General features: G+C 54.1%; 1 protein-coding gene across 8 annotated transcripts in view; it reads left to right on the top strand.

Moving 5' to 3' along the window:
• Window positions 1–14,690, top strand: part of PAX2 (paired box 2) — an 89,581-nt gene that overhangs the window by 34,876 nt on the left and 40,015 nt on the right. For 5 of the 8 annotated variants that reach the window (XM_087862787.1, XM_087862786.1, XM_087862789.1 and 2 more), the window contains 3 exons: window positions 6,962–7,047; window positions 8,579–8,698; window positions 14,296–14,364. In XM_087862787.1, coding sequence (XP_087718913.1) covers window positions 6,962–7,047; window positions 8,579–8,698; window positions 14,296–14,364 — 275 coding nt within the window. The remainder of the gene's footprint in view (window positions 1–6,961; window positions 7,048–8,578; window positions 8,699–14,295; window positions 14,365–14,690) is intronic. The other 3 variants (XM_087862790.1, XM_087862792.1, XM_087862791.1) reach the window with 1 other exon arrangement.

Below are 14,690 nucleotides of genomic sequence, written 5' to 3'. Positions count from 1 at the left end.
ATCAGAAATTTTCATCAGCAGGGCTAAGGTGGGCCCCAGGGGATTTGCGTTTTAGCACGCACCCCCGGGGATTCTACTGTAGGTGGTTCAAGGACCGTGGTTTGAGGAAACCCTTTTGCAAGCTTTTCATCTCTCGGAGCTCAGTCATGCCTTCTGAGAAGCAACAAAGGAGGCAGAAGCTCTTGACACATTTGGGGGGAACCTTGTTAACCTCCGAAGCTGTGCATTCCAGCTCTGCCCTGCGGGAGGCAGAACTGAATTTCCTTCCTGCATCTTCCACTCCTCAGCGGCCATGCTCGCACACAGCCCCTGCCTGGCCCACGGGTGGTGTCCCAGACTGAAACCTGCAGGGCATGTGAGTGGACGTGGCCACTCTGACCTGCACGAACTGCAAAGCCAGAGCCTAGGAAGACGGAGTTCACACACAGCACGCCAGCGGGGAGGGCAGGTTGGATGATGCTGTTTCCTCTGTGAGGAGGAGGTCGTAAATTTCTGGGGTTTAGTTCCTGGGATGTACAGAGGGGGAAATCCTAGCTCCTTGAAGTTCTGAGGAGTAGGGAGAGGTAGGAGCCATTTTAGGAGAGGTGAAGTTGTCCCGGATAACCTATGGTCTTTCACTGGACATTCTGCCGTGAAAAGTCTCCAGCTGTTTGCGTTGTTCCAACCTGAGTCAGGGCTGAGCCGGGGACCTGTACCGGGCAGAGGCAGTTCTCAAAGGCCTGCGTTGAAACAATTATGTGCAATCACTGGGCAAAATATCCTTTGCTGAAGCAACTATCGTTTTGTCCTCTGGAACGATCCAGCCTATAATACTCAGGAAGCCTGAAGGCGCTGGCAAAGGCCCCTCCCACCACTCACCTGGCTCCGTGGGCTGCGGGGCCAGCTAGTCTGAGACATTCTCTACCCGGAGTTTCCTTGGTTTACCAAATCAGGACAGACTTTCCCCCTATGAGGAATTAAATATTTTCTGCAAAAACTCTGAAGTGGGCAGTCTACCCGAGGACAATTTAAGCTGATTCACACATGGGTATGGCATGTGTATAGGGACACCTGACTTCTTGCCCTAAAGACCCTTTCAGCAAACCGGTAATAGGACCAAGCCTGGGGCCAGCCTGCCGTTCTACTAAGAAGTAATTCCATCACGGGGAAAGCCGTCTGTTCTAGGCAGCGGGACAGGATTTTGTGGGGACATGTTTGGAGATCCCACGTATACATCACTTTGTCGGCAGCTGGTTCCAACAGGTGTTATTACTCCCATATTAGGGAAGGGAATACTAACTCTCAGGGAGCCCCTTACCCCTTTGTTTCTCCGAACACAACAGAAGAGGCTGGAAATAGAATCCATGAGTTTGGATTCTGGGCTTTAGGGTATTTCTTTTCTGGAGGTAGGATAGCTTGGTGGTTACAGGTACGGGCCCTGCCTTTAGTCTCCTTGAATTCAAACCCCAGACTTACCATTTATTAAATGGGTGACGTTGGGCAAACTACCACATGCCGTATCTCCACAATGGGTTGTTGTGAGGATTAAGTAAACTGTTTGGGGCACGTAGAACATTACCTAACACATAGTAAGTACTCAGTAGACAATGGATTTTATTACTGGGGCTCCTGCTAAGGAAACATTGCTCCTAGAAATCCTGAGCAGCCTAGTCCTGGCTATGCTGCCACCTAACTCTCTCCAAGGTGAGCTGTCTGAGGTCACCTCGATGCTAATAGGACCTCTTCTTGTCTCCACCTCAGGGGGAGTTTTGCACACCATTTATTATCATATAATACAATGCAATATAATATCCTACATAACATAACATAATGTGATGGGTAGGTTAACTTGGAAACCCTGAGGCGGACCGTGGATGGATGGATAGATGAATAGATACATTTGTACTAAGTATACATACATTATATCATTCTATTGATTTGTAAAAAGTTCCCGGTCTGCCTGGCTGTAATGAGATTTTTGAACTTTGCGTGGCGATCAATGAGTGGAATATTATTGGCCTGGAGAATTGATATACCTGCTCTCAGTGGCTTGTTCTGCTCGCAGGCTGCCCCGGCCCCCCAGGTGTACGATTCCAGCAGACACTTAACCTTTTTTACAGTGTCATCAGGCTAAAAGGAATCTAATAGTGACACAGGACTTGTGCTCAGCACTCTGCCACTATTGCTTTCCTGTCACAAATAATTTATAGCCTTCTATTTCCATCCCTGAGCCTGCACCCCAGCCCTGCCTCCCGCTTTCCCCCAGCTCCCAGGAATCAATAAACTCACACAGCCACAGTGGGACTTCAGGGTGCACAGAGATAGACAGACGGACAAAGAGAGGGGAGACCGACAGAGGGGCAGAGAAAGCCATGGGGAAGAGAGACAGAGAATGAAACACGGAAGAAGGAAGCAGAGGAGGAGGAGGAGGAAGTGGGAGAGGGAGGAGAACCAGAGTAAGGATCTCCCTGGCGCCTTCTTAGAATGTTGAGAGCTCCTTGGTTTCTTCATGAGTTTAGCAAACTGTTAATAGGAGACTCATTACATGCTTTCATTCTAACTCACAGAGCTGATGAAACTGTTTTGCTCTCCAGCTTGGTGGGAGGTGGAGGCCTCCTGGGAATTTAAGCAAAGAAAGAGTGACTTCACCTGCCTTGTCATCTCTATTCCAAAGCACTGTCACAGCCCCCTGACATCTGCTGGGCCCTGAAGAAGCTGCAGCTCACACTGTCTGTGGATCCCTCCTGGTGCCCCAGGCATAGGACCCCAGGCTGTCTTGCTGAATCTCTTGTGGTCAGCCTGTGACACCTGCTGCTGCTGCTTCCCGTCTTCTCAGTGCTCTGTCCAGGGCCTCCACAGCAGCTGCACTGGCCAGGCTGGACCATGTTGGGCAGCGAGGCCTCCTGCCTGCACTTGGCTCAGTCCCTAAATAGAAGGCCGCCAGTCCTGATGGTCACCCATAGGAGTACTACTACTACTAGTTGTTGTTATGATTATCAGCATTAGCATTTATCGAGCCAGGCATCATACTAACCATTTGACGCGCCTTATCCTATTTAATCCTCGCAACAATCCTAGGAAGTGGATGGTATTATGATCTTATTTTACAGGTGAGGGAGTAAGAAACTGCCAGGGGTTTCACAGGCAATAAAGAACAGAGCTAGGACTCAGACTCAGGCGGACTGGGCCCAGAGCCCATCCGCCTCTTCCCTTTGCCTTCGCTAAGTTCCTCAAGTCTCTGTGCTGGGCTCAGGCAAAGCCAGGAAAGGTGGGGGAGGAAGGGTGCATCCCTGTGAAGAACACGCTGGAAAGAGGAGTGGGGAGCAGGGGACCTGACAGGGCCGTTTTCCCATGGCAACAGGAAATGGCACTTGCCAGCCTCCTAGTAGAGAGATGGCCTCCAGGACTCCCCACGGCTCCCCCCAAAGATCCATACCTGTAGACTTGACTTGAGGCCAGACCTGCCTGGGGCTGTGGAGGCCATACATGTGTCTGGGCGTCTTGCAGTGCCAAGAATAAAAAAGATGGGAAAAGAAGGAGGAGAAACAGGGAAATAGTATCAGACAATCACCCAAAGCAATGCTTTACTTCATCCTTTTAACGCCTGGTGGAGATCCCGTGAGTTGTCTGGTTGTGTACAGGGTGCAGGTGGGCAATCGATAACCACCAGGTATCCATGACCCCAGCCCTTAAATTGCCCAAGATCAGCTCTGGGGACTAGCAAGTGCCCACTGCCTGGGGGCACGGATGGACACCAAGAGCATTAGTAACTCACGCAGGCACCCTGCCCAGCTCCTCTCCCATGGACCCCCAAGCCGCTGTCAGGGAGTAGTGATTTTCCATCACTTGCTGCCTCAGCTAGGTCTGCGCCAGTGCCCCAGGGGTCAGAGCCTCTGGGTAACAAAGATAGAAACTCCAAAAGGCCATCCCGTTATCTGAGTCAACCAGTCCCAGCTCTGGGGCTCCCTTAGTCCAGGGCTCGTCAGCCCTCAGGCCAGAGCCACCCACAGCAGGCCCGGTGAGATCCCAGAACCTTTTGCCGCAATGAGTTCGGAGCAGCTGCTCTGAGCTGCACAGCCTCCTTCTAGACTTTTCCTATAGACCAATCTAAACGGGCCTCGGCTACCATCTGATCTTTCCCATTGTGATCATGCTCCAAACCTTCCCCCAGCTCTAGGGAGATGAACTTCCCTTCTGCTGTGCTGAGAGCGGAAAGCTGTAAAAGCTCCCTTTCAAAGCTTTTGGCCACCTCAAAATGCACCATCTCTCGCCAGCTCCTTCCGGTGCCTCTCCTTGTCCTGCCTTGTTCTCTCAGTCATCCGCATTCTGCCAGACAACTTGAGGCTCTCCCCGCTGGTTCTTCCTCCTCAGCCTGCAAACATATCCAGGTCTTTCCTACCCTAAACAGCCTTGCCTCCACACCTTCCTCTCCTTTTCTACGAACTTCTGAAGGCAATAGTCTACTTTCACTGCCTCCCTCTCCTCCTATTCACTCCCTAACCTCTTTCTGTCAGGCTCCTGCTTTTCTGAGACCGCTGTCCCCCAAATGCTCACATCTGCACCTCTTCTTATTCCCCGTTCCCTCCAGTCTTTACATTGTCGTCAATGCTGTGAATTATATTCTCTTTCTGGAAACGTTCTTCTCCTTTGACTTAGGTGAAACGGCCCAATCCTGGTCCTGCCATTACCAGCATGACCAATTCCGAGCCCTCTGCGAGGTCAGGTTCTTCTCCCCAGCCTCTGAAAGTAGGTGCCCTCCAACATCCGTCCTTCGGCCCCTTGTCTCTATCAACACTCTTCTCCCTGACAGTCTTAGATCTGTGTCTGCTGTGCCAGCTGGACACCCCCCTTGCCCCCCCAAACCCTGCGTGTCCAAGACAAAGCCAGCCGCCTCCCTGACCCTGTCCTCCTGACCGCGGTACAAACCACCAGCCTTCCAGGTCTTAGAGGCATGGTTGACTTCAGTTAGTTGCTAAATCCTGGTCATTCCGCCTTCGCAATGTCTTGCAGACTCTTTCCTTTCTTTCCTGAGACCTCGTGCCTGTATGTTGCTTCACCAGGATCTCTAGTTTAGAAATCCCTCATGGCTTGAGACTGTCTAACCCTGGTTGCTACACGCCGAGAGAAGCATGACAAAGTCGCGGAAAGCTCACGTTTTAGAGACCGAGTTCTGCCTCTGCCCTCACCAACAGTGTGGTCTTGACTGAGCCACGTAACCTCTGTCGGCTTTGGTTTCAACCTGCAGAATGAGGATGATAGTATCTACTCCGGAGGTTGTTGGGAGAATGACCCCGTAGTCTGTATAAGTCACATAAATTGCAGATGATCGACAAATGGAGAATCACTCTTATCCTCATCACTTCCAAGTTTTCAGCCTTATTTCCTTTTTCTCCTTGACGTCCCTCCACTGTTCCTGGCCGACCGGTCTGGGCTTTAACCCCGGAGACTCACCCGGCTTCCACGCTGAGCTTCCACCTGCCTCCCGCGCCTGCTTATAACGCCCCCACCCTCACCCACCATGCTGCTTTGTTCATCTTAGAACCGTATTACTTTTCACGCGGAAGGAGACCTTCGAGATTCTGTAGTCCCACCTTTTTACCTTATAGCTGAAGAAACAGAGGCCCCGAGAGGTAGAATGACGAGCCCAGAGCTATGGCGGCCGATGAGTGGCAGAGCCAGAAGCAGGACTCAGGGCCCCTGCCAAACCGCAGGCTGCCCTTTCCACTCTCCTCCATGCCTGGGACCCCTTCATCTGTTCGGCCCTGCCCTCCTTTGAAGGTCTCTGTGAAGATCCACCCCCTGGGGACATCTTTCCCAGTCCACCACCTGCAAGGGGCTGGATTCCTCCTCTGCCTCCTTCTAGCGTTTACTGCCTGGCCCCCCGGGGCTCCTGACCTTTCTTTGGGTGTGTATCTTCCTTTGCAGCTTCTTCTTCCGCACGGGGAGGTGGGCGCCTTGTCTCTATTGCCTGCGAGGGCTCGGGTCAACCAGATGGAGTCCGCTCATGGCTTCTGACTCACCTGGCTGGTTTGGGTGAATTGGCCCACACGCCTCTGTGTAGGGAGGAACAGTGCCGTGGGAGAAGTTGCTTCCAAGGGTACCTATTCTGGCTCGTGGGCGGAGGGGAACATTCCTTGGTCTTGGCCCCAGTGTTGGTCTTTTGCATCACTGAGCCGTGGACTCCTCAGATCATGGACAAGCAGGCCCATCCCCAGCCCTGGGATGTTTGATCCCGCCCCCCACCCCAGAGTGCACAGGGTGGGTGCCAGGCTTTCCATCTAGGCTGGTGAAGAAGCTGTAAGCCAAGTAAGACCCCAGAAGAGCAGATCATTGGGCCAGCGAGCTGGGCAGGGCCAGGGCAGCCAGTGGGCTCAGGAAGAAGTTGTTCAGGGTCTGGCATCTGGCAAAGGGACCGCGTGCTGTGCTGGAATCCCAGGGACAAAAAGGGCCACCCGTGACCCAGCCCTTTCCTCGTTATTTCTTTTTAGCTCAAGACATAGGGAAACCTCACCCTCTCCCCCAATTCTAGAAGACTGTGATACAGTCCCAATAGGAAAGCCAGCTCCAAAATGACCTCCAGACCCAGGGAGTCCTATTCCCAGGGGGAGCTTTGCATGTGGTTGAGGAGGGAAGGATGGGGAACAAGCCACCAGGATAGTCCCCACCCCCAGAAAGGGGAAGGATGCTGCGCTCCACTCACTCTGCTGCCCCAGTCCGTGCCACCAAGCATCAAGCCGCCGTTCAGATGCACACCACAGGAGAGAACACAGACTGCCTCTGTCCGCCTGCTCTAGGCCGGCTCTGCAGAGCCACCGGGAGGGAACGCCCGTGCCTTGCAGCAGTCAGTGAGGCCAGGGGTACAGGGAGCAGATGGATGAGGAAGGAGCTGGGGAGCTTGGGAGAGCCCTGTGCAGACTGGGCTGGAGCCGGCGCAGGTGGGAGCAGACGTGTGATGTGTGATGCTGTCGTGCTGCTGTTGCAGGATCATCAGGACCAAAGTTCAGCAGCCTTTCCACCCAACGCCGGATGGGGCTGGGACTGGAGTGACTGCCCCTGGCCACACCATTGGTAAGAGCGCTCAGGGAAGGGAGGAAGTGGGGCCCCACCTAGAAGAGCCAGGCACACCCCCCCAGTGGCCCACCTGCCCACCCACCTGAGGTCCCAGGCCCCCTTTCCCAGGCCACACTCTCCCTGAGCTCCTAGAGGTCGGGATCTCCCCCAGAGATTTGCTCACCAGGACTGCTCCCTGCCTCCCTGCCCACATCTCCTTGCAGCTCCCGATCTGTCTCTCTGTCTCTGCCTCTCTCTAAATCAAGATTTTCCTTTAGCTTTTCTTCTCCCCTTCCTTCTCCTGCCTCATCTTTTGTTTTTATCTGATTCTGTCTCCACTTGCCCCTTTCTTTCATATCTACTTTCTTATTGCATTTTGTAATTTTTAAAATTCTTTCTTCTCCCCTCCTCTCCCTCCTCTCTCCTTCCTCCTCTGTCTGCCTTTCCCTTTCTCTTTTCTCCTCTCTGCATATGCAGCTCTGGATCTGTCCCTCTATCTCTGCTCTGCGCCTCACGGCCTCTTTCCTCTTAACCCATCTCTTCTTGGTCTGTCTGTCTGTCTCCCCTCCCCTCTGTAACTCTGCTGCTCCGGCCTCCTTATTTACTGATCCTTGCTCGTGGCCTCTCGGAGACACGACCCCGGCCCACCAGAATACCAGCTAATGTCCCCTTCCATATGGTCTTCCCTTGGAGCCAAGGGTGCTTGGTGCTGCTGTCGCCATAGTTGAGGCCTGGAGTGGAAGGGGCTGAAATGTGGTCACACTTCTCCTGCTGCCCCTCTTGGCAGCTGTCCCCTTCTCTCTTGACCAGCAGGAAGTAGAACAGCGGGTCCAGCCCTCCTGAAGTTGGCAGGAGCTGCTGTTTCGGAGGCCGTGTTACAGCGTGTGCCGGGAGGGAGGGTTGGGCCGGGCTGTACCCAAGTTGATCACTGCAGAGTGAATGTTTTCACTAGTCTGTGCCCTGAGGAAGGAATCAGGAACTTCTCAAGCGATTTCGAGACCAGAAGCAACTGGGAGAGAGGAGCTGCAGTCTTCTGGGGAATATCATGACCATTCTTGTGTCTCCTGGAGGGTCAGAGACAGATCCTAGAAAGTCACAGCCTCTGAACCAGGATTGGTAAAGGGCAGCTCAGGAGACCAGAGACAGTGAGCTGGGGTTTGTTTAGAAGGGTTGGCCCGGCGCCAGGGATTGGTGAGCTCTGCAAGGAGGCCTCCTAGGAGCTGTGCTTCCTGCAGAACCACCGAGTCGCTCTGTAGATCGAGTCAGTGTTCGTGTTGCCATCAGGAAGTGAATGTAAGGGCCCAGCGAAGTCTCTAGGGCTGTAGAGAGGCCTGGGGTTAACTGGTCACCACTTAGCCTGGGGCTGGACAGAAGTGAAGAGCGTGCCCTGTGTGTAGCCATCCATTCCCCCTAAACCTCAGAGGACGAAGGGGAATATGGACTCCTCATCCCTCTTATTTCCTCTGCTTCTCTCTGCCCCCAGCCTTGGGGCTTTGGCCTGTAATCACAGCTGTTATTCTGATGGCATTTCCTCCTTACTCTCGTCCAGTTCCCAGCACGGCCTCCCCTCCTGTTTCCAGCGCCTCCAATGATCCAGTGGGATCCTACTCCATCAACGGGATCCTGGGGATCCCTCGCTCCAATGGTGAGAAGAGGAAACGTGATGAAGGTAGGGAGGAGGGAAGAGGCTTGGCTTCCCTGTGCATGCTTTGTCCTTGGACTCAGAGCTCCGGTTTCGGCCCGGCCTTGCAGCTGCTCTGCTGTGAGATCAGTTTTAGTAGCAAAGCCCAGGTCCCCCCACTGCCCTGCTGGCTTCTGGAGAGGGAGGCAGGCTGCTGGGAGAGCCATCAGCTTCACCATCTGCTCAGCAGCCTCAAAGGCCTCATCTTCCGCTGGGATTGCCTCTAATATCCCAGTGGGGTGCCAGGGGAGGAGCATGAACCCTGTACCTTGGGAGGGTTCAGGAAGTTGGGGGACAGCTGATCTCTGACCCAAGGATGAAAGGCTGATCTGCCCTTGTTCTTACCTGGTCCCAACCCATCAGAAGATGGGGGCATGATGTCACATGTGGCCGACGCAGGTGTCCTTTCTCTGTGACACGTGGATTCTGCCCCCCATTGAAACCACTCAGGGAGCTGGACATGGGCCCTCTGCACTCTTCTTCCCTGTGGTAGGAGACGCCACTCAGGCTCCTCTCTGGCCCTTCCCCCCCATTCCCTTTAACGCCTCAAGGTGAAGCCAGGCTGTTAGGCAGGGAGTTCAGGGGAGGGAGAAATGAAAAGAAGGAAAGAGGGGAAAGGACCCAAAGAAGGAGTGGTGGCCATGAGCCTGGGAAAAGGCGTTTTACAAATGTTGAGACATGAGTGGTTCCTTGGTGACCATCTGGTCCTCTTCTGATGAGAGAAGGGCCCAGGGTGCAGGGCTGGCGGGCCCAGACCAACGGAGACACCAGCGTCTGGAGCCTGCTTCCTGTCCCAGTCTCGTGGTCCCTGCTGGGGAAGCAGTAACCTTCTGGTCTAGGGAGGGTGTATGATCTTAAGGGTATCTCCCACAAAAAAGACAGAATCATCTCACCTCTAGACATGAGCATCAAGGGGGACCGTATATCCCATTAGCCTGGACAGTCCCAATTTATGCCTTTTGTCTCTGTGTCTTGGCCAGTCAGTATCTCTTTTTTTCTCTCAAAAATGTCCTGTTTGGACAATAAATCACATGGCCATCCCAAGCATAGACAAGCCCTTGACTGGGGCAGCGTTAGAGGATAAGGAACAGAGAAAAGGGACAAAAGTGAGATTCCCTGGGCCCAGGCTGAGGGCAAAGAGAGTGTGAAAACCCCAGCCTCCAGTGGAAGGGACAGAGCATGGGAGAGGCCTAGGTCTGGCAAGACAGTGATGACCTGGTGCTGGCCTCCTTCCAGAAGCCCTAATGGCCTCGTTTCACAGGGAAACAGCTTGTCTGGCTCTATTTCTCCTTCTTCCAAAATATCCAAACCCATTTGGCCGCCACGGCCTTTGCCACTCACTAAATTTCATTGTGGTTGTTTTGGCGGCAGCCCCTGATGGGCAGGGGGAGGCTTCCAGAAAGGCGCTAGGTCCCAGTTCTCCCTGGGGGCTTCCCACACTCCGGCCTTAGCCAGGCACCCTGGCACCCAGAGTGGTTTGGAAGATTCCTCCTCAGGCCCCAAGGGTTTCCCCTTTCACCACTAGCCCTCTCATTTTTTAGAGTGTGAGATGTCCGGCAGGTGGGGTGGGGGAGGCCATAGGACCCCCCAAGTGTAGTCTCCCCTATCAGTCTTCAGTGGGGACCAAGCATGCCCTGTTTCCTGGGCTCCTATGGGCCATGAGAGGGGGCCAGGGGTAGGGAGGCACTGGCATGAGGCTGTGGCCACCCAGGGTCAGGCCCAGCCGGCCCAGAACAGAGTGCTCTCCTCCCTGCAATTGATAACGTTCATTGTTCCAAGTCAATTCAATTCAGTGAACCTTTCCTGTGCATCAGCTGCAAGAAAGGCTTGGTGCTAGAGGGTCCCAAAGCAGAACGAGATATGATTCTTGTCCTCAAGGAGCTTACAGTCTAGTGGGGCGTGTAAATCATGTAAACCCAGAGAGCAGAAAGGCCCGTCAGGTATCTGTGTTGTGGTGGAGGTCTGGGCCGCAGGCCATGGGATCTCAGAGTCGGGAGGGAGTAACCTGGCAGGAAGGGCTGCATTTCGAGGAGGGGCCTGAATGATGGGTCAGGGGCATGTTCAAGGACAATGGCAGTGTGTAATTCTATCTGGTGGACTGAGCCTTGTGACCAGAAGGTGCTGTGGTGGGAAGACGCAGGCGTGCTCTGGCAGGGATAAAGGGGCAAGACGGAAAGGCTGGGAGGGAAGGCTAAGTACATAGGTTAGGGCCACAGGAGATCAGGCCAAGACCGGACCATTTAAGGAGTCTGGACTTTTTTCTGCAAGCATGAGCAGCCACTGAAAGTGTCTGAGCAGGAAGAGAGAAGGGCAGGGCTGGGTTGGGGAAGACCACCCTCCAGCAGAGTGACCGTGATGGCAGCAGAGAGACATCTCAGGAAGCAGTCGGCATCTTCTAGGAGGGGGGTCATGGGGGCTCTCAGTTTCCTCTTACTGCTAAAACACTTACCTCCTGGGCCTAGTCAGGGGACAAGGAGGATCCGAGGCCCTACTTCTTTTGAGGGGGATGGTTCTCTTGCCTTGACTCCCGCTTCCCTTGACCAACCCCAGACCAGGTGGAGCCACCCTTTCCCTGGTGGAGGCCAGCACCTGTGAGGGAAGCCAGTCTCTCTGACCTGCCCCCCCCAGGCCACCCCCACCCCCCCGCCCTGGGCCACCACACACACTTGACCTGTCAGATCCAGGTGGAAGGGAGAGGGAAGGAGAGAGCAAAGGCAGACCTTTCACAGCCCTGCCCCCTCCCCCAACCTGGGTGCCTCCAAGCAGCCAGGCCCTGTTTGCATTAGGGAGCAGCTCCGATGATTAAGAATAGGAGAGATAATTATGTGTCAAGATGATGTAGCCCAGTCTGCAGTCAGGCCAAGGGTAGCTGGCAGGCCGGTCGCAGGAGGCAGCCTCAGGCATGGGCTGCAGACACCCAGGTGTGGCCTTCAGCTCCTGGGCCAGCACCCGAGGCGACAAGGAAACTGACTTGGGGCACTGAGAGGCGTTAGGATGGGAACGGGGATACGTGTCAAGGCACTCGACCTCCAGGGAGTGGAGGGGCACGTCTCCCTCCAGCAGGACCCCGCTGCCCCCGCCAGGCTGGCCCTCCTTTGGCCCCAAGCGTTGTGACATCTCTCTAGAAGCACCATACCCCGAGGGCAAGCCGTGAGCCTCTCTGTCCTCAAGGAAGCCGCTCCGCTCCTGCTTCTGGGTACAGTTCGGCCTATTCTTCAGCTCTAACAATGTCACGGTGGTGGGCATTAGCGAGGACAATCACTGCAGCGTGTGCTGGCATTATTGGAGACAATCTCAGCGGTAGTTATTGGTGTTCGCAGTGATAATACCCAGAGCATTATTGGCACTGGCACTCGGAATATGGACAGCGTTATTAGTATCTGCAGCAATCATATCTGTGGGGATATTAGTAAAGGGCCGATCAGCTGTGACTCTGGGGAAAAAGGGAACTGACAGTGACTGTGAGCCTGCTTGAGACGCCTTCTCATGCCTTGGCTATCAGAACTATGGAAAAATCTCCAGACTTTCCTTTGAGAAATGTGCTAGTCAAGAAGCTTTGACACTCCCCACCTACCTGAGTCCAGGCGCTCCCAGAATGAGACAGGTAGATGGACCAGGGATAGATGAGGAAGCTACGTCCTGAAGCATCCAGAAGACAGGCTGTCCATCAGTCTGAGAAGGTAGATCCCCAGTTAGCACCCTGCTAAGATCTTTGTCTTTTGGGCTACAATTTTGGGTGAGTATGTTAGGGTCCCTTGCAGGGACACTGCTTCCCTGAATGCTGTGAGCCCTGGTTTATGTGGCTGGAAGATAGAGACTCTTGTATTTTTTCAGGCTGAAAAACCAGAGTCCTTTGCCTTCACCCAGTTGCTTTCAGCCCGAGCCCAAAGCATGCTGTCCACGCATGTTGTTGAAGCACAGAGCAATTACATAACTTGTCCCAAAACCCAAATGACGTCATATGGTATGAGTCTGCTGATCTGTGAGGGGAGGTGTGTTGGTATCATCCTTTGGTGTGTGGGAGTGCAGGGGGCCGTGATTTTGCATGCCGTTAATTCGGTGCATGATGAATTGTGCGGGTGAGTGGTGCCAAACCCGTGCACTCTTGCATTTGCAGACGGGGCGGGTTGCAGGGCCGCACACGGCTCAGTCCTGTCGCTGCCTTTCATAGCTCCCTTCTGCTTTGGATGAAGTCGTAACTGGAAAGAGAGGCTTATTTCCCAAATTAGTTTCCCTCCTGGAAGTCCCCGAGTGTGTTGCTCAGGTTAGATGGGGAGCAAATGAGGGGATTCGGCTGTGGCAATGAGCAGCGCCCGCCCAGTCCAGGAGCCCCGGCTTCGGGCAAGAGGAGGCTGCAGGACCCCCACCCAGTAAGAAGAAGGAGGAGGATGCCTGGTGGGCAGGCAGTCCCTGGAGTGGCGTGGATGGGCAGTGTGGCTCAGTGGGCAAGGGTGTGGGCTCTGGAGTGAGGCACACCTGGGTTTGAATCCTAGTGGCTCGGGCAAATCGTTACCCTTCATCAGCTCAGTCTTCTCTGTAAAACGGAGATGTCACCAGCACTCACTTCAGGGGACTGTGGAGAGGGCCACACAAAAGCACGGATATAGCGTTGAGCCAACTTCGTCTTGGAAGGCAGGTTGTCCGTGAGTCTGCGGGGGAGGACCCAATCGGCAGGTTTATGTTTTGAGGGGAAGTGAAGTCATGTCAGAAGGAAATTTTTTTGGGCCCAGGCTCCCTACTCTTGGTGCGGGAAGCTGATGCTGGGACAAACTCCCCAGGATGGGACCAGGGAGCGGGGAAAGAGGTCAGCCGCCCATGTGTGATTGGGGGGACCCTTGTCCATCTCTACGTGGTCATTTGCTCTGTGGTTATCTGGGTGGGCCACGTGTCATCTCTTAGCGTCCAAAGGCATTTTAGATGTGTGTAAATAAATCTAGGACCCCATCTTTTCCAACATGGAAGCATCCGTCCCTCTATCCATCGCCGTGCATTTCCGCTCTCACGTGTAAGTTTATTTATCTAGGGAAATGTGTGTTTGTTGTTTTATGGACACCATGTAGTTTTTTATGTGGTTTGTGCAAATGTGGGTATGTGTGTGTTTTCTACCATTCTGAGATCTTTGGGTGGAAAGGGGCGAGGGACTTCATGCACTGGGCAGGCGTGCAGTCTTCTGGGTAGCATATATACTCAAAGACACGACCAGATGTGAGCAGGTGTGTGTCCACCAGCATTAGTGAGCGGGGAGAGCTCTAGGCCAGGCTTGAGTATGTTAAGGCTCCAGGGTCCTGAGACACACGTGTGCATATAGAGTTTTGCCCCAAGGGCCCCGTTCGCATCACCTTGCATTCTGTAGGCAAATGGATGGACGGTGGTGAGCCTGCCTCCAGGTTTGCCTGGGGCCCAAGGCTGGGGAGACTGAGGCTGGGAACCCTTACGCCCTCAGGCTGTGTGGAAGTTGTTGCTCAGAAACCTCACAGCCCTTGGAGGAGGAGCCTGGTCTCCTAATCTCAGGGTCTTGTCCCCAGTCTTCTACCTGCCTGTCTTTCGGGATCTCTCAGTGTCTGTCTGTCTCTTATTTGCTCTAGTCGAGGTATACACTGATCCTGCTCACATTAGAGGAGGTGGAGGTTTGCATCTGGTCTGGACTTTAAGAGGTATGGGGGTCAGAGGGAATATGGTGTGGGGGTCAGGGGAAAGAGCTGGGGGGGGGGGCGGCTAGAGACAATTCAGAGAGTGGGCTCCTAAGAGCCAGGGAGCAGAAACGAGGAGGTGGGTCAGGCTTCCACTGGGAAACCAAGAGGCTAACAGAGTCTCCGGGCCTGGATCACTTCCGCCACGGGCCACTGCCGGGTTTGGGGGCTGAGGCCCCAGTGGCCTGGAGGGTCAGTCACTCCGTGGATGGGGGGCACTTTTTCCAGCCCTTGGAAAAACAAAGAATAGATCGGGTGGTAAAACAAAAAGCAAAGGAGACCTGGAAGCA

This window comes from Ursus americanus, chromosome 6, assembly GCF_024610735.1.
Source record: "Ursus americanus isolate L20-20 chromosome 6, mUrsAme1.1.p, whole genome shotgun sequence".
In the NCBI taxonomy this organism is placed as follows: Eukaryota; Metazoa; Chordata; class Mammalia; order Carnivora; family Ursidae; genus Ursus; species Ursus americanus.
This window is presented reverse-complemented; position numbering and strand designations above follow the sequence as displayed.